Here is a 26422-nt window from a genome sequence, read left to right on the forward strand (position 1 = left end):
TGGGTCTATTTCGTTATGAATCGTAAATATAACGTCCTCTTCCTTCAGTTCCTTCCTTCTTTCCTCCTTCCTTTTTTCCTCGTTATTGTCGGGCGCTCCCCCCCCCCCCCCCCCCGGATCCGCCTATGTCTCCACTTGAATCCTCATTATAATCTCCAATCATCTTCATTCTAATGGAAAAGGTGCATGTGTGTGTTTTCAGGAATAGGTAATCCATTGAATTTCGTGCTTTCCATAATGATGAAGTAATTACTTTTTTTGTTTCTCCCAGGAAACGAATGCAAGGTCATCCTGTTGTGTGGGTTCCTGGATTTGATCACGCTGGAATTGCAACGCAGATTGTAGTGGAAAAGAAACTAAAGAAGGAAAGAAATGTATCTCGTCATGAATTAGGTCGGGAAAAGTTCATCCAGGAAGTCATGTCCTGGAAAGAGGAAAAAATTCCAGTCATCAAAACTCAGTTGAAAAAACTAGGAGCCTCCCTTGATTGGTCACGTGAGAAGTTTACAATGGATGAGGTAATCTAATTTTTAGGACTTTCATTTTGCCCATCCGCCTAACAATTTAAGCGCCCGTCACATTTTTACTGAAGGAAAGAGAATTAAAACTCTGGGAAAGACATATAGGTATTTGCAGTCAATTAATTATTTGTTTTCCACTATACAAACTACATACAGGGTGTCTGTAAGTAAAGTCCCCTTCCTCTGGGATCATAGAGAAAAAAAGGAGGTGTTTGCATCTTGAGGATTGTGTACCCTGTGATGTAGGTCGGTACAACCTCGTCAGCAAAATCCGAAATTCGAAGTATGAAAAACGGACCATAACGTCCAATTTTTTTGCTTAAATCAATTCATGATGTAATTTCAAATTCTTTATGTAGAAATCATTTTTTCCACAAACTACACCATTTCCAAGAAAATCGATGATAAAAGTCGCCGTACAGACCTACGTCATCAAAAAAATTCCAAGATGCCCGAAATGCAAACACCTCCTTTTTTTTTCTCTATGCTCTGGGATACTCTGACATGAGAAAAATGAATTTAACTTCAGATTTTTTAAAAAAAACCCAAATATTTCTAAATGGCGCCCGGCGAAAGTTCAAAATTGCCGAAAATCGGTAACCTCGGTTTCTTGCCGACAGATTTATCCGAAACTTGATTTCTGATGGTATATAGGCACGAAACTAAAGAATTTAACGGTAGATTTCGAAAAAATCAAGGTTGCCAATTTTCGATCTTTTGAACTATAACCAGGCGCCATTTTGAAGTATTCGGGTTTTTTTTTAAAAAAAAAATCTAATGCAAATTCATTTTTCTCATAGCAAAATACTCTCAGATAACGAGTTTCAGGCAAATCAATCGGCATCAAAGCAAGTTGCCAATTTCGGCTGTTTTGAACTTTAATCGACCCCCATTTTGAAAGGATTTTTTTGTGTTCTTTCAAACAAGGTATCACAAGGGGGTCTTTCCATTTGAAAAAAAAAGTTGGGGTCACTCCCAAAGAAGTCCCCTGAAAATTTTAGGGAGGCCACAAAGTAGCTCCCTTTGAGCTAGGAACATTTCCCAAGTTTCAAATCTTCAGCAAGCTCAATTTGGTAAAAAGTTAGAGGAAGAGGGGAATTTTTGGACACCGTGTATACCTACTGACTTGAAATGAAAATGTAGGAACTAACTCTTTTATTCACGTGCAACCTGTACCTACCCGGTCATTTATGATGGTTTTTTAAGTTTGTTAATGCCTCAGGCTGTTCAAGCAAAAGTGAATCTGTGTAGATCTTAAGGAAACGTTTCAAGAGTATCATAGAATAATAGGTAGAGGGTGAAGCGTAAAAAAAGGGTAAAAGGAAGTATAGCAGATAAACATGCTGTCATTTGATCAATCGCACTGATTAGTGAAATTACTTGTAATGGTAATTATAGGTGGGATTTTTCTCTCTTCTGAGGGTAAATACTTTGAATTCTGATATCATATTTTTGGACATGAGTATGGTTTTAATATTTAAAAATTCTTTTCAAAATTTGTTTTACACAAAATCTAGAAATCATCAATTTGAAGCAGGCTAGTAGGCACACACAAACATTTTGACCTATCTTACTATTAAGTCGATGTATTTGACTGTTATATCAGAATATATTTTTTAAATATTTTAGCAGTAGACTTGAGTCAATAATTTATTTACCTTATGTATTCAACCATCTGTTCCTAAACGTAATGTTCTACATTCCAGGGGCAATCTATTGCAGTCCAAGAAGCTTTGATTAGATTGTTTGAAGCCGGCTGGTTGTATCGTGATGAAATGTTGGTCAACTGGTGCTGCCATCTGCAATCGGCCATCTCAGATGCAGAGGTTGAGCATAAGGAAGTAGAAGGACCAACAGAGTTTGTCGTTCCAGGCTACGCTGAGCCTGTCACTTTTGGTCTCCTCCATTATTTTTCCTATGAAGTAGTTAGCGAAAGTAAGTGTCTTAACTTCTACTTGACGCTCTTTTTAATTTTTTCCTCCTTCCTCTTTGTTCCACTAATCATTCTGGATAACCATGTTGATGGCTGGATTTTGCTATATTTTCCCTATCATATTTTATTTTTTTTTTCTTTAATGGAACACCATAATGAAATTTAATAAATCAAAACATCTACAGTAGAAGTCCTCTTTATGTGAAGATCAGTAGTGAAAATTTCAACAAGTTCTGTTGGTTTGTCCACTCCAAAAAAAAAAAACAAAAAAAAACAAAAAAAAACAAAACAAAACATGAAAAAGGAAAAAAATTTAAATGGTTAAAAATTCCTGTAATTTTTTCAGTCCCCTTTTTTTCTCCACCTCATATGTTTTCATGACTCTCTAAGTAAAGATTTTAAAATACTGTACTTTCAGATAAAGGGAGTAAAACTTGAAGGCAAATTCTAGCACAAATAGAGGATGGGAATCGCTCCATTTTTTAAGGCTGCGATTTACTTACTTTTTACTACTGGCGCTACAGCCCGGGGTGGGCTTTGGCCTCCAAGACAACGCGCCTCCATCCTGTTCTGTCCATGGTCTTTTCCTTCCATCCTGATACGTTCATTACTCTAAGATCTTTCTCTACTTCATCTTGCCATCTCAGCCCTGGCCTTCCTCTCTTTCTTTTCGATAGAACTTTGGCTTTCATGATTCTCTTTGGCATTCTTTCCTCCTTCATTCTGCTAACGTGCCCTAGCCATTGAATTCTTTGCGATTTGATGAATCGAACTATATCTTCTTGTTCCAGTATCTTGTCGATTTCGCCGTTGTTTCGAATTCTCCATTCTCCATTTTCTTTGATGGCTCCAAAGATCCTTCTTATGATTTTTCTCTCAAATCTTCGCAGCATGCTCTTGTCATTCTCTGTCATAGTCCATGTTTCTCCGCCATATGTAACAATTGGTCTAATAAGGGTCTTATATATTTGTAACTTGGTCTTCCGAGATATCAGTCTGCTTTTGATTAGCTTCAAGTTGGCATAATATGCTGCATTACCTGTTTGTATTCTATCTTTAATTGACGTAGTTGTTCTGGCTTCATTATCGATTAGGTTTCCCAGATACTTGAACTTTTTGACTCCTTCAAATTCTTTGCCATCAATTATTAAGTTTTGCGGTTTTCTTCTTGACTCTGAGGATGATAATATCATGTACTTGGTTTTAATTACATTTACCACTAGTCCTAAATCTCTTGCTCTTTTTTCCAATTCTTTGTAGATCTCTATTAATTTTTCTTTAGTTCTCGCAATTAGGGCAATGTCATCTGCATAGGCACATGTTTGACTAGATTTCGTGAATATTGTCCCTCTTTGGTCGACATGTTTGACCGCCATGTGCAGCGCTATTATAAATAGCGTACTTGACAATCCATCCCCTTGCTTCACGCCCTTGTTAAAGTCGAAAACATTGCTCACTTTATTTCCTATTTTAACCTTGGCTTTGGTGCTACTCATGGTCATTGTTATAAGTTTGATGAGCTTTCTTGGTACATTCATTTCATCCAGGGCCTTTATGAGTGCCTTTCTATTGACACTGTCGAATGCTTCCTTGAAGTCTACGAAGAGCATGTGTAAATCGATTCCGTACTCATGACATTTTTCCATGGTTTGTCTGATCACAAATAATTGATCGGCTGTGCCTCTTCCTGTTCGGAAGCCGCATTGGTATTCACCTATCTCCTTTTCGACTACCTTCTTCAGTCTTTCATTTAAAATTGATGACATTATTTTATATGCCGTGCTTAAGAGTGTAATGCCTCTATAATTCTTGCATTCTAATTTGTCTCCTTTTTTGAATATTGGACAAATTGTTCCGATATTCCATTTTGATGGCATTTTTTCAGATTTCCATATTGCTTTTATTAATTCATGCATTTCTTTGATTAACATTTGTCCTCCATTTTTAAGGAGCTCTGCTGTAATTCCATCTTCGCCTGGAGCTTTGTTATTTTTCATTCTTCTGATTCTTTCCGCAACTTCTTCTATAGTTGGTGTTTGTGATAAATCATCCTCATTTGTGTGGTCTTCTTTTTCCATTGTTTCTTTGTCGTTTAGTATCATCCTTTCCTTTTCATTTAGCAGCTCTTCGAAATGTTCTGCCCATCTCTCCATTATGTCCTTTTCTTCTCCTAGTAACTGACCATCTTTACTTCTGCACCCGCTTGTTTTCGGTTGAAATCCTTTTCTCATTCTATTAACGGCAGCATAGAATTTTCTACTTTCATTTTGCTTGCTTAATTGTTCTATTTCTTCCATTTGTTGTATCATTGCTTCTTTTTTCTTTTTTCTAAGAAGCTTATTAGCTTCTTTTCTTGCTTTGTGATATCTTTCTTCATTTCCTCTTGTGTTTCTTTGCAGCATCTTTTTTCTTGCGTCGTTTTTTTGATCTATGATGTTCATGCATTCTTCATCGAACCATTCTTCATTTCTGGTTTTTCGTTTTTCTCCAATTGTTTCTTTTGCTGCTTCTAAAATTACTTTCTCAGTTACTGTCCAAATCTCTTCAGGCGTTTGATCCCTTCCTTCCATTCCATCTGTTTCTTGCGTTAGCTTACTGTTCAAGACATCCACGTACTTCTTTTGTAATTCTTTATTCTTGCTTAAGTTTTCTGTGGCCCAGCGCTTCACTTCATGTTTGGGCCCTTTCATTACATTTGCGATTCTTTCTCTAACTTTAACTTTTACAAGGAAATGGTCTGAGTCGCAGTTAGGCCCTCTGCAGCTCTTTACATCAATTACTGATGACATATGTCTTGAGGATACTAGTACGTGATCGATTTGATTCACTTCTTCACTTCCTGGGATCTTCCAGGTTCCAAGATGGATTCTTTTGTGATCGAATGCTGTGCTTTTGACATACAGTTTATTTCTTGCTGCGAATTGTACCATCATGTTACCATTATCATTGTTTTTCTCATGTAGCGTGTGAATACCAGCTACTTGTTTTTGGTCTTCGTTTTTTCCAACTTTTGCATTGAAGTCTCCCAAGACTATCAGCATGTCATGCTGGCTTACTTTTGTACACACTTTTTCGAGTGCCTCGTAGAAACTTTCCTTTTCCGTTTCTTCTTTCTCCTCTGTTGGTGCATGCACTGACACAATGGTGATATTCCTAAATTTTCCTTTTATTCTTATTCGGCAGATTCTGTGGTTGATATTTTCATATTCTAGGAGAGTATTTCTTGCTGCTTTGGATAGTAGGAATCCTGTGCCAAATTGCCCTGTATTTTCACTTGTTCCACTGTATATCATGCTGAATTCTTTCTTGTCTATTCTTCCTTCTCCTTGCCATCTGATCTCTTGGACGGCTATGGCGTCAATGGCATATTTCTGCAGTTCTTTGGCCACTTCCATCATTTTCCATTACTCCTATTTCCTATTTCCATTATTTTTCCTATGAAGTAGTTAGCGAAAGTAAGTGTCTTAACTTCTACTTGACGCTCTTTTTAATTTTTTCCTCCTTCCTCTTTGTTCCACTAATCATTCTGGATAACCATGTTGATGGCTGGATTTTGCTATATTTTCCCTATCATATTTTATTTTTTTTTTCTTTAATGGAACACCATAATGAAATTTAATAAATCAAACATCAAGAGTCCTCTTTATGTGAAGATCAGTAGTGAAAATTTCAACAAGTTCTGTTGGTTTGTCCACTCCAAAAAAAAAAAACAAAAAAAAAAAAACAAAAAAAAAAAAAACAAAACATGAAAAAGGAAAAAAATTTAAATGGTTAAAAATTCCTGTAATTTTTTCAGTCCCCTTTTTTTCTCCACCTCATATGTTTTCATGACTCTCTAAGTAAAGATTTTAAAATACTGTACTTTCAGATAAAGGGAGTAAAACTTGAAGGCAAATTCTAGCACAAATAGAGGATGGGAATCGCTCCATTTTTTAAGGCTGCGATAGAAAATGAAATTCTGAACCAGTTCCCATCTTTATGAGAGGAAGTGTGTCGGGATTTATGAGCTCTAACTTTTTTACCTTGCATTATTTTCAAATGAAAACTTGGCATAACTGTTCCGTGTGGGAAGAAATGATGAATTTTGGCATTCCATTTTGATCACAATGGGTCAGTTGGGCTGGTGACGGAATCATGTTTTGATGCTTTATTCTTGAAGATCAACTTAAAATAATAAGATCTGCCCTAACAGCAACTTTCCACGTTTAATATTAACGGAGATATGGCGCCTTGAAAAACTTGATTTATGACGTCATCCACCGCGGTATTACATGCCATGTTATACACTACCGCAGTAGATAACGTCAAAAACCCGGCTTTTCGAAGGACGATATCTCAGTTAGTATTTAACGTAGAAAGTTGCTGTTTGGACAGATCTTGATATTTTTAGCTAATCTACAAGAAGTAAGCATTAAAACATGATTCTGTTACCAGCGCAACTGGCCCATTGGATGGCCTGTCCAATTTTGATGAGAGAAGAATGTTGCATAATAAGTCATAAAATTGTCTACTTTGATTGGACTTTAGTAGACTGGGACTATCAAGAGTTTTATTTATACTTATGTGTGTGTATGTAGATTTTTGGTGAAAGAAATAAAAAACAAGCAAAGTTTAAAATGCCAAGATTGATGGTTCATTTTATCTTTTAGTGCGCAAAATAGATGTTGCAACAACTCGTTTAGAGACAATGCTTGGGGATGTAGCTGTGGCAGTAAATCCAAATGATGAGCGATACAAAAACTTGAAAGGAGCCTTCCTCAAGCACCCGCTGCGTTTGTGCCACATACCACTCATCTATGATGACTCTGTGGATCCTAACTTCGGCACTGGTTTGTCAAATTAACCTTAGTCACTTAATTTTTTCAAAACCTGCCCCCTCCTTTTTAATATTTTATTTTGGACAGTCTTTGTCAAGTGCTGTTAAAGAGAGCAAGAAAAATAAGAAACTTTTCTGTGTATACCAGAAATTTCTATTTATCACTTAGGCAAAATGTTCTCTAAATATCATACTGAAATTTTTATTAGCCACTAGCTGGTAGTCAGCAAGAAAAACGATTGCTTTTCAATAAAAAAAGAAATATTTTTAGGTAGTATGCCTCTTGTTTTCTAACAAAAACTAAAACACTAAATTTTCAATTCTGTGAGAGTATAGTCACCTCTATGATAAAGTTAAGGATGCTTCTTAGCATTATTTCTAGTTAAATAGTATTTTTATGATTTCACTTGTTCGTAATCTAAGTTTAATGCTGAATAAAAACTGACGATTCTAAAAAATTGGCAGCTTTTGATGAATTAAAATGGGTCATCAGACATGGTTTGAATTAAAGCAATATGCAACATCTGTTCTCCACAAAATTTCACAAGAAAAACGAATAGTGCCACGGGAAGTCTGGAAATGAACTCCTAATCAAGATATAAATGTTTATACTTAAGATTGGTTAAATGAAGAAAATACCAATATATCATTTTTGTAATCTAGCTTCCATTTAATCTGCCTTAAAAAAAATCTTGTATGTATTGTAATATCTGATGTATGAAAAATTCTCTTCGTAAGATTTTGAAGAGAAAACTTGTGATGTTTTCACTGGTTCAGATTCTTATGCAGCGGCCCATTCTTGGGTTCTTTCCGATAACTTGTCGGAGTGAACATCTTTTGACTCGAGTTAACCTACAGAATCTCTAGTCAAAGTGAATTTTCAGCAAATGTAAACAAATTAAAGCAAAACTATAATTGAAGCATAGTATGTTTCATATATTCGATTACATGTTTCCTTTACTGAGGATTCTCTCCAAGCTACTCTTAATGCCTCTTTGTTTCTGCTGTTTTTTAGTATCCATCTCGTAACTGTGAATCTATTTCTAGGTGCCTCTTAACACTAGCAAACAATTTAGGAAAAAAGAAAAAAAGTGCACAATTTAGGTAATTTACGGAAAATTTCTCTGTAACTCGGACTAAAAAAATGCAATGAAATTACAAACTAAAACAAGAACCTATTTTTTAGGTGCTGTAAAGATCACCCCAGCTCATAGCCATGCTGACTTAGAAGTAGCCAAAAGGCACAATCTACCAATCGTACCGGTGATAACTGAAGATGGCCGAATACATGAATCACTCAAGGATTCTGGATTTGCAGTATGTACACTGTTTAAATTTTAGCAAAAAAATGATTTTAAAACTTGATTGAGTCAATTTTTGAAAACTGACATGTAACGAAAACATCGTTGATAAATCCCACGACGAGATTGTCTTTTCCTATTTGTTTCATCAGAGCAGTTGCAGGGTTAACTAACTGCTGCTACGTAAGAATATTCGCAAAAATCCTTAAAAAACCAGAATTCAAAAGAAGTTCTAGAATTTTTCTTCTTTGGAAGTAGTAAAATAGCCATGCAAAAATTATGTATTTCTAATTTCAGAAAATCACTGGGATTTAGCCTGGGACACCTATAAAGAAGTGGCCGTGAAAATGTTGTCAATGCCGAAATTAACATTGCAACAAAGTTTTCACAATATTTTCGGAAATATATTTTCAATAGTTTAGTTTAATTTGTTAGTTTAGTTTTCAACAGTTCTAGACAAGAAAGCCGTTATATGTTTAACCCTAGTCTGCCAAACAAGTTTTTTCCACTAGTTTGCCTGTACCGGGTCAGTTTAGACCCGTATTTAAAGTACACAGGCTCTTCTTTTTTATTATTTTTTTTTTATGCATGCACGTATTTTAAATGATGTTTTATATCAGGGAAATCTAAAATTAGACTTACAGGCCTAATATTTTTTTCCTTCCAAAGTTTAGATTAGCCAACATTCAACTTATTCATGAAAAACACAAATGGCCACTGTCGTGTCTGTTGTTCGGCCGTATAGCACCTGACCATTTGATCCATCGTAGCAGCCCCTGTTTTAGTTTTGTTGTAGTATATGATATCTGGCTTCAATTTTACCTTAGGGATGATAGCAGCATCATCATGGGTCGTTGAAATAAAAAAAAAAAAAAAAAAAAAAAAAAAAAAAAAAAAAAAAACCCGAAAGTTTCCTAGGAAACGGGAGATGGGTCAGAACTGACTCTATATTGTTGTTCTCGCGGTAGTCGTGAAAAAAAAAGCTCTAGCCACTCGAAAATTTTTTTTCAATGATTTTCTTTTTAATTCATGTGCTTTAATGTTTTTGTAGAGCTATTTGTGAAGGTAAAGTTTCTAGGGGCAACAGGTGAAGAATGGGCATTCTTTTACGAAGCGCCGGGTCTAAAATGACCCATGTTTGGTAGACTAGGGTTGAAAACTACAAATGTTCTAACGAAAATGATGGTAAATTAATTGTTAACTAACCATATTGCAAAGCAATTTTTGCATCTGTTGTTCCATTGATGTGTATGTTTTTCTTTCATGGTTATTTTTGTATCACAGGGTATGAAGAGGTATGATGCAAGGCGCAAGCTCATCAGTTATTTGATACAGAAGAGACTTTATGTTGAGGAAAAACCTCACTCAATGGCTGTGCCTATTTGCTGTCGCTCAGGGGACATCATAGAGTTTTTGATGAAACCACAATGGTACTTTATTTTTTAGAATAATTTTTGTTTAGCACACAACTTTGTTTAAATCGGTCAGTTGTACTAGTCATAGACTAGTATTTTGATAATTTCAGTTTATAGCTCAGCAAAAAATACTAAGATTTGTCTAAATGCCAAGTTTCCATATCCAATATTTGCGGGGATATTGCCCATTAAATGACACAGCATATGACGTCATCTATCATGGTGGTGCATAACAGGTTTCTTCCACCTTGCCTTTATTCATGTTTTCAGTCAAGAATCCAGAGCAAGTGTCTGTGTCACTAATTGATGAATCCAAGATGAAAGAAACCATGGATGTATTACTGTGGTGGATGATGTGGATGTCATACACTGGGTTTTATTTGTACTTAATTTTGTTGACAATTTTGGATTCTAGCAGCCTCAGAGAAAAAACAACGGCCAACAACGGCCCTCTCCAGTAGACTTGTTGAAAATTCCTCAAAAAATGTTTTTGTACACTCTTTCTATGCTGAGAAAAAAATTACGCCATTAAGGTGATTGCCGGAAAAAGGGCCCATTACCGAATTAGTTGTTTCGAGTATAAACTCATCTGAATGGTTGATCTTGTTTTTGGTTTAAGACCGCACAGGAAGGAAATCTATGTTTGGAGTTTTTGGGTAGCTTGATTTATTCCCTTGAAGGCTGTCAAGTTTATTTTTTTACAAAAATCAGTAAGTTTTAAAAAATTGTATTATCAGCTGCTTTACGATTTAACACACACAGTGGCCCCAAAATTGAAGAAAAAAATCATTCAAACGACCCATCATGTGAACAAAATGTACAGAAATCAATAGAGACCTATACGACCTGCTGTGAGATTAGGATTTTCGACCCCCTTCTCCCTCTTGCCAATCTAGTTCACAAAGAATAGTGTATAGAGAATAGAGAAGAATAGAGTTGAGATATTTTCATGATATTACCAGGAGGATGATGCAGGATGCAAGGACTCAACGCCAGTTTGAGAAAATAACACCTGTGGGTGTATAAGTCCTTGTTTCAGTCACCCCCTCAATCGTTGACACAAGGCTCTTCTATTTGAAAGTAAAGCTATGATTAATAAATTTAGGGAAATTACAAAGGTACTGTTTCTAAAATGATTTCAGCCTTTTGATTTATTGTTCCCAACATTGTTCTTGATTCGGTAATGTTAAATTTCAAGCTTGCTTATACTGGTCTCCTGTTTCTAATCTCAAGGAGTCTTTCATTTGCTTTTAATTTCCATCTCAATTTTGTTTCAGGTTTCTCAAACTAGACATTGTAGCTGATAGAATTGTCAAATCTTTAAATGAAAATGAAGTAGATATTGAACCATCATCGGGTAAAAAAGCACTAATTGATTGGTTCACATGTAATAAAAGGTAAAAATCTTGATAAGATGAAGCTCAATTGGATTGCATTTTGCAAAAAGGAACCACTAGCATTGCAATGTTGCTAAGATTGTGCAACCTCTTTTGTCTTGGAAGAAAAACCCGATTATCCATTAATAGTTTCTATTTTACTCGCTAAAAACAGTAAATTTAAGACAAAAATTACCATCTAAATTTCATAGTTTTTCACGATTTCTGCAATTTTATTGCAAAAGATGAAGTTGTACAATCTTAGCATCATTGCAATGCTAGTGGTTCCTTTTTGCAAAATGCAATCCAATTTAGGAACATTTTTTTACAAGCAAATGAAGTATATTACCATAAAAAATTCACTCAGTTAAAATATTTATTTCTCATTGAAAAGTTTTTGTTGATTGCGACAAACTCATCCACATCATCTGGAGATTGCGCCTCGAGTTCAGGAGAAGGAACCTGAAGTGAAGTGATCGAAGAAGAGTTTTCAGTGTAGACCCAAAACTTGACAAGCAAATAAGTAGGCAGAGATATAGGTGAGTTTGTCAAAATTATCAACAAAATTTTCAAGTATCACAATAAAGCTCGATTTGCCTCCAGACATTCTACCATAGTCTCACTTTTAATTAGTTTTATTTTTCTGAAAAATGTCAGTTATTAAAATGGAATTTCAGTTTATTCCAGTACTAACAAAATTCCCTAAATTTTGAATTCATCTGGTTATCAATTATCAATATCAGTTATCAATGGTGAAACTGCAGAAAAACGTATCTCTGTCAGCAGCATTGGAGACTTTTTGCCATATTTTATTTTCTTCCTAGATAACTCCTTGATGTCCTCTCTTGATAAATTCGGTAATTTTTTTCTCTATGTAAAAGATATTTAGTGAAAATTTTGAGCCATGACAGTGGTTTGGTCACCTTTTAAAAAATGAAATAGGAGCAGAGATTTTGAAAAATCTGCCACCGAGATACGCATTTTTGCAGTTTTACTGAAGATATGTGAACCTAATTCTGTTTTCAAGCTATCAGTAACAACTGATATCTGCCAATAATGAAAAAAAAAATGATATATTTGTGTCTTTACAATGTAAAACCTACCCCTCTGCCTAAAAATATCCTTTAATGATTCAAATTAAATTGTAATTCTTGATTAATGTAGGCCATGGTGCATCTCACGGCAAATGTGGTGGGGACATAGACTACCTTTATACTCCGCAAAAAATACCTGGGTGGCTGCTCACTCAATGGAAGAGGCCACAAAGAAAATAAAAGAGAAACTCAATTTGTCAGACGGCGAAATGAAAAACCTAGTCATTACACAAGATGAAGACGTTTTAGACACTTGGTTCTCCTCAGGTCTTCTGCCATTTTCCGTTTTTGGCTGGCCAAAGATTACAGAGGACTTGGAAAGATTCTACCCGTTGAGTTTGATGGAAACAGGGAATGACATCATTGGGTTCTGGGTGGCCCGAATGTTGACTTTAGGCCTCTTTGCGATGGATAAACTACCATTCAAGAAGGTGATTCTACATGGTCTAATCACCGATCCTCAGGGGCGCAAGATGTCGAAAAGCCGAGGCAATGTAATAGATCCTCTGCATATTATTCATGGTATTTCATCAGAACAGCTCCAAGAAGAGCTCAAGAAGTCCTATCAATCTGGCCATCTCTCTGACAAAGAGTTCGATATTGCATTGGCGGGCCAGAAGCGATTATTGCCAGTTGGAATTATGGAGTGCGGAGCTGATGCTTTAAGACTCACCCTCAGCTCCCATGATTTCAGGAGTAAGTATGCATGAGTATGAAAAGTTACCTATGGATGGCTTAATGTTTTTCAAAAGTTTCATTTTATTTTATTTTTTCAGAGTTATAGTTCATAGTTCATAATGCATAGTTCCAAGTTCAAAGTTCATAGTTTGAAATTTACACAGAATAGTCTGCTCACAGCAAAGAAAATTCAAGGAAGTTTTTAAAAAAGTAGATTGACTGGTTCTTGGAAGAAAAAATAAAGTATGCTTCGAAGTATGCAACGTTGTAATCGGAGGTACAAGGATTTGGAGGAGTTGAGTGGGAGATGTCTGTAATTTGCACTTTGGCCATCGCCATTTTTTTCCCAAAGGCGACTAACTCTCTTCATGGTTTCTGTTTTTAAATCAAAGCAAGTAGAAAAGCAACTAGTTTCAAATGGTTCCAGAAAGGTCCATAATGGATGACCAGACAAGTTACGAATTTAAAAAATATGTTTGCTTTATCAGCAAAATTTGATGTATAACACGATTTGTGCATTGACAATTATTGAAAGTAACTCCTAACCTAGGTAATAACGCTTTTGGATTCATAAATTCAAAGCTCTCACTCTCTGAAAAATCCCCTAATATACTTGAGTTAAATAGCACTCAAACGTCACTGCAACTGTCTCTGCAGAGTGAAAAATGGCAACTTCAATCTCAGCTCAGCCTGTTATTTACTTGTTAACTTGTTATCGACACTCCAAACAACACAGGACAGGGAAATAAAATTCCTCGATTGAGAAGCCTGCCAAAACCGTTGTGGTTGTTTGGCATAGATTTCAGTTTTTCTTGTGAGCGGGAAATCCAAATTTTTCGTAGCCCTTGCTCAGTAGAAACATCAATATCTTGGATTGGAGTAACCGTCAGCAATTTTTGTTTGTAAATCCATGTTTAACGTGAGATTTTATAGAGGAACCATGAATCAGAGTGCTCAAAATCATAGCTTGTCAAGTGATCCATTGGTTCTTGACAAATTATCTCATCATTCTTTGGAATGAAAACCTTGCAGAAACGACCCATTTTTGCAAATGCTCAGCTATTAACAAGAGAACCATATAACCACTGCACGTACTGGTCAAGGAGTTTCATACTGATAGGCAATTTCACCTTTGCATCTTTCACACTGTTTCAGACTCGTTCATTAAATTTGACTGGCAAGAATGCGAGAAGAATAGGAGGTTTTGCAACAAAATAGTGCAAGCATGCAAATTTTGTCGTCGTTGGGTCAATAAAGCCCATGCGTCCTCTACCGACCAGCCAGAAGTTTCTTCATCTTATCCAGAGGCGTGGATCTTAAGCCGCCTTGCAGATTGTGTCAGCCGAGTCAATAGTGGATTGGACAGTTACAACTTCCACCATGCGGCAAACGCCATTCTTCACTTTTTTGTCTTTGAATTCTGCGATATTTTTCTGGTGAGTATTTTTTACCAGAGATATCTTTTCTGTTTTTGGCATGCCATTCTACGAGTTTGGTTAAAAAGTAGTAACAAAGTAAAGCCCTTCCCAATAGCTATCAGCTTTCAGAGCTAGCAAAAATAAAATGTCACCATGGATTTAGTTTTACAGGCTAAGTAATCGAATGGGCAGACATGCAGGGCGACAATGCTTTGATTGAATGCTCAAGCCGCTTCTGACAAAAGTGGTTGTATCAGAGCTTTATCGGTATTTCAGAGCAAGATGTGTCGATAGATTACTGACAAAGATACTTTTGAACACCCTTTCCTTTGCTGAGTAGATAAACTGTAAGCCCTGACAGATTGTGAAGTTCAAAAGCTGTATTCCTCTTTCTTCTCCTCCAGTTAGGTAAGAGTCTCATTATCAATGGTGAAACCAGAAAAATAATATATCAAATACAGTGCTCATGAAATTTCTGCTCTTACTTTGTTCTCCAAAAAGAAGGCTGTCTTGTGCTTTTGCATGAAATTTGTAAAAAATCCTCTAATTTAGTACCTATATGAATTAATTCCTGGTAGAAGGGTGTAACTGCTGTGCTCCGTTTCAAAATTGCATTTGGTATTTCATTTAATTACCCGCAGTTTGGTGGATCAATATACCTTACAAATAATTCAGTAATTTTTCTTTGTGTCTTGAGTAAGAACTAAATATACTACTTTTCTAAAGTTTTAGTCCCTTGAGTGTGGAGAAGCTAAATATAATATCGCTAGCAATTTGGAGCTGTCCAATTGGCCAAAACTCTCCAAAAATCAAACAAAATGTCGTTTTTAGCAGTTTAGTGGCAGGAAAAGTAGAGGAGCGGCGGGTTTGAAGTTTTGCTTTTGGAATAATCTGTGTCAGGTGGTGGCATTAGTAGTATCACTCAATCTCAATTTCCACCGTGTAAATTAATTGCCCGCCATTCAGGATCACCACATGAACGCAAGACCTGAATACTATTTTGGATCTGATAAAATCATATTAACAAAATAGGTACAAACTTGTTTAAATTAAGATTCTGTGTTTTTTTACATTCAATTTTGAATATGTAGATAGCAATTAAATGTGGGAGAATCGATGTAGGTATAAGACGAAAGATGCAAGGTCATTCCGTATCATTTTAACCGGGTGTTCAACCCACTGTCTTGGAATCAATGAAATTGTTTTTATATATTTGGTATAATGCTTTGTGCAAATTTTTACCTCCCTAGGGTGAATAATTTCCCGATTAGAAATTTTCAATAAAACTCAATTTTGGAGGTACAAAATGAAGAGAATTGCTTTGCGTTATAAATGTCGGAAAAAAAAATTGAAGAGAAGCTGAGAAGAAAAATGGATTGTTAACTGTGTTTCAGGAAGCTGTTAAGCCTGTTCTGTACGATAGTTTTGCTCCTGTCATAGACTGGAATGAAGAAGATACTGCAACGTTGCCAGTCTCCCGCACCATGCTTTTATGCTTAGAGACATATCTACGGCTCCTTGCACCTTTCATGCCCTTTCTCTCTGAAGAATTGTACTTTATCTTGACAGGAAAGAAAGTCCACAATGCTCCATTTCCTACTCAAGATCAATATGTTCAATTCAGGAATTCTAACCTGGATGCAGACTTTAGATATATAATGAACATTGTCAAAGGTAATAAGTTAAGATTTTTATCACTCTCAGATATTCTACTTATTCCTGCTAATTTTCGTGGTGAAAAAAAGCAAGTAATCTGCAACAAAATTTGAGCTTGCTTTACCATTTATTTAACATACGAATCAACAAAATTCAGAGGACCCAGGGTGGAGTCATACCTCATGCTCGTTTCTTATATTACTTTGAAATCTCTCCCACATTATCAGATGCTTTTATAGCTGCATTATTTTCATTTTTAATGAGTTTTCTACCTGTTCTTGCTGATTTATCTTGCATCTTCTCTTTGTATGGAATAATTTCTCAGCATAAGCCATCTTTTGACACTCATGAAAAACAAGCTCATGTTGTTTTTGCTGTCAGAATTTTTAAAATTTTAAAAAACACGAGACCAGTAAATTGTAGCAACAGATGAAAACTAATAAGAAAGATAACAGGAAGATTCATCAGGCAGAATAGGTCAACAAATCTCTAAAAAGTCATCACTGGAAAAAGTGAAAAAAATCAAGAGTAATAATTTCATTTACCTGAATTATTTCTTTCATCTAATTTCCAGCAATGAGACGTTCAACCGTGTGTCATAGCAAATACTTCCCTGACAAAGACTATCGTTTCAGCATTAGGACAAACAATGCAGATATGCTCACTAATCACATTGATATGATCAAGACTTTAGGCAAATGCATCTCTGTTAATTTGGAGAAAGAGACTCCCACTAGTCCCTACTTCTTGGATACTCCAGTAGATGATAACACGAGTATCCATTTGCTGATTAATTTAGTAAGTAAACTTTTTTGCTCTTTTATGATGATATGATGCCCAAGAAATCATGTCCATAGGATTAGGAGCAACAATCGCCAAAGTATTGATACTTCACTTAAGTAAATAAAAATTAAATAATGAAAAATTCACTCACATCAGTCCCAGTATCGGGGTTTTACAGTGATCTGAAAAACCGGGAAAATCAGGGATGGGCAGCGAATTTGCAGTGACCCAGAAAAGTCGAGAGATTCAGAAGGAAGGTTAAGGAATCTTGCTAATAGCGTTTCGGCGTTCAGTCAATGCCATTCCAGAAAGGGAGAACCACTTCTTCTGAGTGCCATTTCCTACAATCTGAATCTCTGGAAGTGGAAATTTCACCAAAAATGTGAAGGTCAGCTCACGTTTTTGAATAAAAGGAGTCTAAATAGATCTTCAGTTTGAAGGCCAGGAAAAGTCAGAGAATTTGAAATGAAAAAAATTATGGATACCCTGCTGTAAGTAAGTTTTTTATGATTGATACTACGTGTACTAATTTAGCCCAAAAATGACAGATTACAAATCTTATACTTGGCAAAACGTCTACTTGAGAAAGGCTATCCCTCTTACTTAAGAATTTCTGAAACTTGTTAATCATTGTTCAAAACTTTATGAGTTTCTCTAAATGATTTTCTGTCAATACCGGGCTGCATTGACATCTGTATCATTATTTTTTGGTACTACACTGAAATGTATATCGTCATTCATCAGTATCTGAAAAAAAGATTTATGCCTGTTAGGAGCTGTTCTCATATCAAGGTATCATTATATCCCTGATAATGTCTTGATCCAAATAGACTAGCAAACACCATCTATGTATGTTGATCTACTTTCTGTATCTAAAAGAATTCTAACCGAGTGGTAAACACTAACTACTTTATGGGGGAATAACTTATTATTACTGAATCTTAGGCTTGGTGTTAGATATCATAACCATTTTTTTACACCTACCGACGACGAAAGTGCTACACAAGGTATCCTCATTGCGGTGGTTCAAAATATCTGTTCCTATTTTATTTTTCGAGGAGATACGAGCCACCTTCATAGCTCGAAATTCTTACAGAATATTTTGCTAATGGAGAAGGAAAAGCAAGGAAGTTTTCGAGGAATTACGTTGACTAGTTTTCCAAGGAATCAATAAAGTATGACAGGAAGTCTGGAACGTCGCAAACTGAGTTACGTGATTTCGCACTTTGGCCATTGATAGAGATCCTTCACTAAGTATATTAAAAATGCAAGTAACTCAATACTTTCAAGTTATAAGTTATGTTTCTTTGGTACTCAACATTAGGGAAGTATTATTATTTTTGGTGGTTACAATAGAAATAGATGACCACCTACTCAGCCTCAATTGAGTTAAAAAAATAATCCTCCATTTCTGTGTGTTTTCTTTCGAGATCAGATTTTGAAGCAAGTAACCAATTTCTTTTACTTTTTAATTTTCAGCAAGACTTTGATTTACTAGCGTATGAGAGGCAGGTGACTGCAAAACATGATAGTTTACAAAAGAAATTGAAGTCTTGGACAAGAGGGCATCCACAGGAAAAATATCAAAACGCACAGCCAAAGAAAGTAAAACTGCATCACGAAAAAGAGGTATAATTTAATGAAAGTTTGCAGTTTTGCAGCTTTCCTCTGTATTCAATTTCTTGTACTTTTTTATCTTTTTGACTATAAAGTGGGTGGACATTTTTTCCATTTTCTATGGTTCTTGTGGCCTTGAAAACTGCTTGAAATTGAAATTTTTTAAGGCTTTTAAAGAGCTTGATTTTTTGGAGGATGGGTGTAAAAATCTTGAATTCACTCATTACAAGTTTGTAAAAAATAATAATGTAAACGACTCAATCTTACTTTTTATTTTAATACAATTGAACGAGTTTCGTGGGCGCTACCCTCATCCTCAGCAATAACCTGCGACTGGCTTAATTGGTGGAGAAGGTGGTGTTGTCTTATGATCAGCTGATCTTTTCCCTGTGTTGCCTGATTTAATTACATAGTTTAAATAAAATATTAGATGTGCCCGTCAAGTCTGTGTTAAATGTAATCCAGTGAAAGATGGAAATGTTTTCCTAAGGATCTAGTTCAGCCTTATTATTAACTTCTTTTAATAAAACCAGTTTGAAATTGATGTCTAGTGTCTCAGAAATGTTCAGCTACAGCAGATCTGTGTGTTTGTCTATGTTTGACATTTCTCACTTGTTCTTGGGCTCTTACTTAAATCGACTGACTTGTCTGGCCCAAACAAACTTTTTTGCACCTTTCAAACTTAATTTCATATATTCCTGGTTTATCCAAGTCATCCTCAGCCATTTCCTTTTTTCTACTGAAGCTGTTACACACATTGAAATTATTCTTAAAACTCAGTCCAACGTCAACCTTAAATTTCAAAATATTTTTAATAAGTTTGACATTATTAGATGTAACATAAATGATAAATAAACCCTTCCAGTCCCAAGGATTATTGTAATACTATTTTCAAAGTTAGTGGAGCATTATTGTGCAGATGCAAAATGCTAGGAAACGCCATACAAATTGTGATCATCGAATTTGAAGTTTTTTCTAAATCGGCCTGTGCTTACACTTAAGTTCTCGAAACGGGTCCAATTTTAACTTTTCTTATCTGCATGGAAGTGAGTTACTACTTTTAATATAGCTTTTTAATTATTTCAATAATCTTGGGCAGTCTATCTTACGTTGTATCTTAATCCTAAGTGCCTATTTCCCAATTTTAATTTTATTTGACCTGTTTTGCAGATTGAAAAAGGGAAAGAAGAACTCAGCATGATATCAGACTATCTTGAAATTTTAAAAGTGTGGATCGCCCAGACAAGGAACTCCAATCATGAAGACTGAATTACAGACCTGTCTCCAAGATTGCTGAGGTGGCATGAGATCCTTAACCAATGTGTCTGCCCCGAATAGAACTCAATGAAACAAAATCCAAGGAAATGGTTTTCTTAGAAAATGTCCACGATTTCTGAGTCCCAAAGTTTTGTCCCTTCGAGGAGAACAAAATCAAAACTTATTCATTTCCCTGTAAGTGTTTGGAAATTAATATTACTTGCACGTCCATTTAATAAGTTTAAAAAATTCAAAATCTCTATTATTTTTCTAAGAAGTCTCTTATGCAGGGTTCTGACAGCTTTGATGTAACTTTGGTTGGCAGTTGGGAAATAGTAGCTACTGTAAATGTAGTGAATTCCAAAAATGGTTGCAAATTATCATTTTGCCCTCTGCTTCAAGATAAATGATGGAAATTTACTGCGGTGTCGTTCAGTAAGTAGAGGCTCTACTTCTGAAGATTATAATAATCAGGTATCAAAAAGTCCATTTCGAGTGTAGGAATTATCTGTGGATTAGACCTAAAAATGAAGGTGCCACTGATTTATATCTTGATCCTTTAGAATCTAGTTTTGAGCTAGTCATTCATGTCTGTCAGGATGATTGACAAACAACTTTCGATCAGCTGTAATGTCACTACTGCAAATGGAACTGAAATAATTTTGGTGTGGAGCATTTCCTATAGTCATGTGCACTGCAATATTGGTGCACTTGCTTCAATTTCAGTATCAAATGAGCAATATTTTGCAATAAGCAACTACAGTTTCAGGACACTCTGTCAACGATTTTTTGTCTGCATATCTTTTTTGCCCAGTAGTTTACGTCCACGCATAAAATAGGCAACCGTGACTTGGTCCAAGTGTCATATTTCAGTCCGTATGTAAAATTATATTGACAATATGGAAATTAGAAAATTGAGAGAGGAGGAGGTGTTGTTATGGTATTTCATTTTCTAAGTGAAATGTTACTTTCTTCTTTTGATTCGTCTTTTCAAATTGTCCTTGGTGCATATTCGGTTTTATTTCCTTCCTTAAAATTTTCGATATAAAATACAAGTATGTATACCTTATGCACTTTCTTTTTTTTTTTTTTTAAAAAAAATATTTCTTGATTTTAAGTACATGTACTTACATTCTAAAACGTGGAAAACCTTTTCCAAGCAATGGCATCGATATTAACATCAATGAGCCGTAGTGGTGTTGAAAGGAACTGTACAAAAATGAATAAAAGAGGGAAAAAAAACCAAGAGACACGCAATCTTAGGTTTTAACCCATTTGTACATCGATCTGTAAGAGTCAAATGTGTTCAATTTTGAGCATTTGGTTGCGCGTACACCACGCTGCAGCACAGTAAAAGCACAAAGTATCAAAAGAAAAAACTAGAGTGCTTTTGAAATCATTAAATTTGGCACAGAACCACCTTAATCTTTATGAAACACATTTTATATTTTCCTTTAACACATATTTTTTTTCCATCAATTTAAATGAGAATAATCAATGGAAAGTGTGCAAACATTTCAAAATCATGAGTTGAAAAAGGCTGACTCCGCAAGTTTAAATATTAGGGCCTGACACAGCGGAGCGGTGTGCTGCCAGCGCGAAACACGCACTGGCGCCTACAAACCTCCAGGGATACTACTCGCATTGCGCAATGCTTGAAGTATCCCTGTAGGTTTGTAGGCGCCAATGCGCGTGCCGCGCTGGCTGGCCGCCCGCCACCCCGCAGCGTGCCACGGCGTCTCAAGCAACTATTTCACAACAAAGATGTTGCATAGGATGATACGAAATTGAAGGCGTTCCAACATATTAAGGAAGACAGGCATCCCTTAAGCGTACGGAGCTTCCCTTGCAAAATAAATAATATACTTCGGTACAAAAAGAGAGCGGTAGTCCAAAAACTCACTTAATCCTAGCATCCGTATTTATTAACGTTTGGCATAAGTTTTGAATTTTATTAGAGAAAAAAGTGACTCAATTTAGGCAGGAACATTCTTGAGTATGCTGTCAAGAAGATTTTATTTTGAATCAAGAATAAAATCGCTGAACGAAAGCGGGTTTCTGCTTGATGTAAGTGACTTCTCTTTTTATGTAAGCATCTTTTCTTCTTTAAACAAGCATTATTTGCTTTTTTGCTTCATAAGGATATCTCTGCGGCAAATTTGAGCATATTTCTGCTTGAATCAAGTCACTTTTTCCTCTAATGAAGTTCAAAAATCATGCTTCACTTTATTGAATATAGATACCAGGACTTGGTAAGTTTTTTGACTACTGCTTCCTTTTTGGCATCGTCCCTCGATTTAATTTGCGAGGGAACTTCATGCTTTTGAAAGATGCCATCAATCATAAGTTGGGGTGCCTTCAATCTCGTATCATACTATGCAACACCTTTGTTGCTAAATAGTAGCTCGAAGCGCCATGGCACGCTGGCGCCGTAGCGAAGTTATCATACTTAGGAAAAATCTAAGAGCCTTTAGCTGAAGCAAATCAAAAGGTTCATCTGGTTTAGGTATAACAAGATGGGATTTTCTTGAAATATAATTAAGTCCTGTTGCACCAAAGAAATGTTGATAGTTTTAGTGAATTTTCCTTCATGGCATCGACGCTCTTCTATTTTAACCAAAAATCTCAATTATGTATTTTTCTCCATTGGACAAAAAAAAAAAAAAAAAAAAAAAAAAAAAATCTAGCAAACTGTTGTTTTTCCAAGACACTATATATTTTCATCCAAAGACGCCGTGAGCAATTTTTGTTGGTATTTAAATGTGAACCAATTAACTTTGGGTCTCAATTGATAAGTGGACCAAAACTCCCCTGCCGAAAAAACGCGTGGACGTAAATTACTAGAAACAACAGGTGCACCGATAAAAAAATCGTTGATGAATGTCCTACAAACGGTACTACTGTTTCTGGCTCGTTTTAGAAACAACGCATGTGCAATCGGTTTTCTTATATAGATAGTTGCTTCTCTGAATGAGCCAGAAATAGAAATTTCTTATTGTGCAATGAAGTCCAAATGAGACTGAAACATTTGTTTTTGTGTACAGGAAGATATTGTTTTGGATGCATATTTCTCCCTCCTTTCCTACGAAAATCAAATCATAAGTTCGATTTCTACATAAGAGATGAACTGATTAGAATGATCAGTAATGACTGTAGATTGTAATGAATAACTGTGATATAGTGTAAATAGTCTACTTTTAAAATCGTATTAGGGTTTTATAGATAGTTATCTTGAAATAAACCATTTTTACTGTGTTTTGTTGCAGCATAATTTATTTTAGTAGTAGGCATGTAACATTCTTCAGAAATATTCATATGAAAATCTGACTACCTATACGTCCTAAAATGTAAAAAACCGGAAGTTTTTAAGGGCAAGGTTTTTTTGCCTAGCTGAATTACAAGTACAAAAACTAGCATTATTTTTTTTTAAATGTATGTAGGCTTCATACTATGAATATGAATCAAAACTACAAGAAACTTTTACCTTGCCCAGCCGGGGAAAATCAAAATCTTCAAAATCGTACTAAAGACCCTTGCTGAACTAACTCGACCATGAAAAATGAACGGTGCATAATTGAAAAATAAACAGTCAATATTACAGCATATCCTACTATGTATGAGCCATGAATGATTATTGACTGTCAAAACTACAAGGAAGGAGCTAGAGAAAATTGAAAACTTCAAAATCACTCTTTAAACCGCCAATAGAACCGAATTGAACATGAAAAAACATCCATGCAATATTGGAAAAGAAATTGTCAAAGTAGCAATACATCTTTAGATTAAAAGGAGCGATAGCTACCCCATCAAGCCTATGAGATCCGAGACGGGAAGCTAAGACTCTATATTTACACGCAGTGGCCTGGTTTTGGTCTCCTGCGCGGTGTTGGAGGGTTCCCATTGTGATATCTCCGTAAAAAGTCAGTGGAACCCAAAAACCTTGGCACTCTGGATTATAGCATTGGTTCCCTCTTTTAGATGCACCGGTTTTGTGCTATGAATTAAAACAAAAACCATGAGGGACTTGAATGTTGTCCAGCTTGAAAGTATCGGCATCATTGATTGCATCAAGCATCTTTGATTTGTTGCTTTAAACTTTGCATGAAACCAAACTAACAGAATATTTAAATTGAACAGTTTATTCATAAAAGGGTATAACTTCAAATAGTTCTTCTGGTTGTGGGGGAAAAAGAAAGTTAAAAATATTTAGTAGCGAACTTTTACCCTGGTTTCTAAAATGTGTGTAAAACATTTACCTACCTAACATAAACAGAAGACTAGGAAAAAAAATTGGCATGAAACCTTTGTGCTATTCTAAAAATACTTCATACTGATGTGTGTGGAATGCAAAATACTGCATATTAAGGAATATGCTACGGGCATTAAAGTCTAAAAGGATTTGTACAATTTGTGTGAAAATTCACGAATTTAAACTACATATTTAATTGAAAAATAGGAAACAATTTTAGGTGAAATTTCCCATAGAAAAATCAAAAGGGTAACTGATTGTGTATATATTTTTTGTTGTCTCAAAAAGTTTGGTTCACAATTGATGACTTTTCATTTTATATGTCACTGTCAGTAGGCAACCTATTTTAACATTTTTAGAAAAAATCTTGAAAAGATAAATAAATTGATAAATAAACAAATAAGTAAAATTAATTCATCAATCTTCATATCCTTTTAGCAAAAATTATAAAAATAATGGGGGTATGGGAGTAAATAGAAAGAAGGGGAGAGGAGTTATAAAAATTAAAGCTCTATATATTTCCATCATTTCGAGGGGATCGCCGAGATTTAGGTACTCTCTTAAATTTCGATAGGTACCTACTTCACATTTTTCAAATTCTCTCCCTTTAAATTGAATGGGCCACTAAACAGGGTTGGAACTAGAAGACAAAAGGTCACATGTTTTATCTCCAAAATCCTGCAGAGAAATCGATTCACATGGAAGGAAGTTCGAAAATCAACTCATGAATGAGATAATAGATAATAGATAATAATAGATAATAGTAGATAGATAATAATAGATAATAACAAGTATTCTTAACGCTGGTCAAAAGCAAGTTAGATAATACATAGGACCTCATTTGTAGGTACATTTGCCATTCACCTAATTTTAAGTGGACACTTATATCTTGTCCAGTAGTTGATTTTCAGACTTATTGTTGTTTGATCCATTTCCCTTGTGAAATTTTGAAGAGGAAACTTGTAGGGTTGCGCTTTAATGCATACCTACCTTGTCTAGAGACCCATTAAGAACAATTGGTGCTTTTACCCTGATGAATATTGTCCTAAGCTGTAGATATTGTACAGACTTACAAGCATGGTTGTTGGAGGGACAATTACGAGAGGTGCGTGGGTCCCATGACCCGTGCATCCGATGCACCAGTTTTTGTAGGCGGTGTGTGCGTGGATTTCATGCACCATGGAGAGGTTTCACCGCTACCTTGCGTTTTAGGTCAATTTTTTTTTTGAAATTTTCGAGAGGATGGGCCCCAGGAGCTCCCATCCCCCCCGAATCCCCCCAGAAGCCAGTCCTAGGTATTGTCCTCAGCCACTTGGAAGCCAGTGTAGCACAGGGGGGTGGTTTCACGATAATTGGAATAGTTTTGTTGCCGTAACAGACAACACATTTGTCGGTCATATTCTTAGTAGACATGATAATCACTCGAATTGTTTCGCATTAATCTTCAAAAGGTTATGTATTATAACGCTCTCTAATGATTTATTGTTCTACTTCTCAATCAATATTATATAAATTCCGGAAATTTGCTGTCTGATACGCGGTAAAAAGTCAGCGTATACAGGGTGTTAGAAAAGTCCCCTCCCCCCCATCTAACTTTTTACCTAATTGAGATAGAGATTTGAAACTTGGAGGATGTTTCTAGGTCCAAGGGAGCTACTTTTTGGCCCCCCTAAAATTTTCGGGGGCCCCCCTTTGGGGGGTAACGGACCCCAACTTTTTTTTTCAAATGGAAAGACCCCCTTTGTGATACCTCGTTCGAAAGAGCATATGAAAAGAAATTTTTTCGCGCAAACCCGAAGTCATTATCTTAAGCCGTTTCAAAATGGCGGCCGGTTAAAGTTCAAATGGCCGAAAATTGGCATCTCAGCTATTTGCATATCACCTGGAGGTATTTTCGCACGAGAAAAACGAATTTGACGTTAGATTTTTAAAAAAACCTTAATTTCTCAAAATGGCGGCCGGTTATGGTCCAAAATGGCCGAAAAGTGACAAACTTGAGTTGTAACGTCAAATTCGTTTTTCTCGTGCCAAAAATACCCCCAGATATCAAGTTTCAGGCGAATCTATCGGCAAATAATCAAGTTTGTCAATTTTCGGCCATTTTGGACCTTAACCGGCCGCCATTTTGAGAAATTAAGGTTTTTTTACAAATCTAACGTCAAATTCGTTTTTCTCGTGCAAAAATACCTCTAGATTCCGAGTTTCAAACAAATCCATGTGCAAATAGCCGAGATGCCAATTTTCGGCCATTTGAACTTTAACCGGCCGCCATTTTGAAACGGCTTAAGATAATAACTTCGAGTTTGCG

At 35.7% G+C, this 26422-nt stretch overlaps 2 protein-coding genes across 2 annotated transcripts in view; one reads left to right on the top strand and one right to left on the bottom strand.

The window, feature by feature from the left end:
- The window catches only part of LOC109039901 (valine--tRNA ligase), a 31689-nt gene extending 8569 nt beyond the window's left edge, over positions 1-23120 (top strand). Inside the window, exons 3-14 of the mRNA XM_019055622.2 lie at positions 272-518; positions 2228-2456; positions 7104-7283; positions 8457-8587; positions 9856-10001; positions 11264-11383; positions 12527-13152; positions 14290-14570; positions 15947-16226; positions 16783-17006; positions 18471-18620; positions 19779-23120. Coding sequence (XP_018911167.2) covers positions 272-518; positions 2228-2456; positions 7104-7283; positions 8457-8587; positions 9856-10001; positions 11264-11383; positions 12527-13152; positions 14290-14570; positions 15947-16226; positions 16783-17006; positions 18471-18620; positions 19779-19877 — 2713 coding nt within the window. The 3' untranslated portion in view covers positions 19878-23120. The remainder of the gene's footprint in view (positions 1-271; positions 519-2227; positions 2457-7103; positions 7284-8456; positions 8588-9855; positions 10002-11263; positions 11384-12526; positions 13153-14289; positions 14571-15946; positions 16227-16782; positions 17007-18470; positions 18621-19778) is intronic.
- Positions 3124-5875, bottom strand: LOC140224344 (uncharacterized; the record flags this gene model as incomplete). Its single annotated transcript, XM_072299011.1, is given in 1 exon segment — positions 3124-5875. A coding segment is annotated over 1 exon segment (2729 nt), but the record flags the coding sequence as incomplete, so codon positions are not given.
- Positions 23121-26422: the final 3302 nt, after the last annotated feature.

Source organism: Bemisia tabaci, chromosome 3, assembly GCF_918797505.1.
Source record: "Bemisia tabaci chromosome 3, PGI_BMITA_v3".
NCBI classification, from domain to species: domain Eukaryota; kingdom Metazoa; phylum Arthropoda; class Insecta; order Hemiptera; family Aleyrodidae; genus Bemisia; species Bemisia tabaci.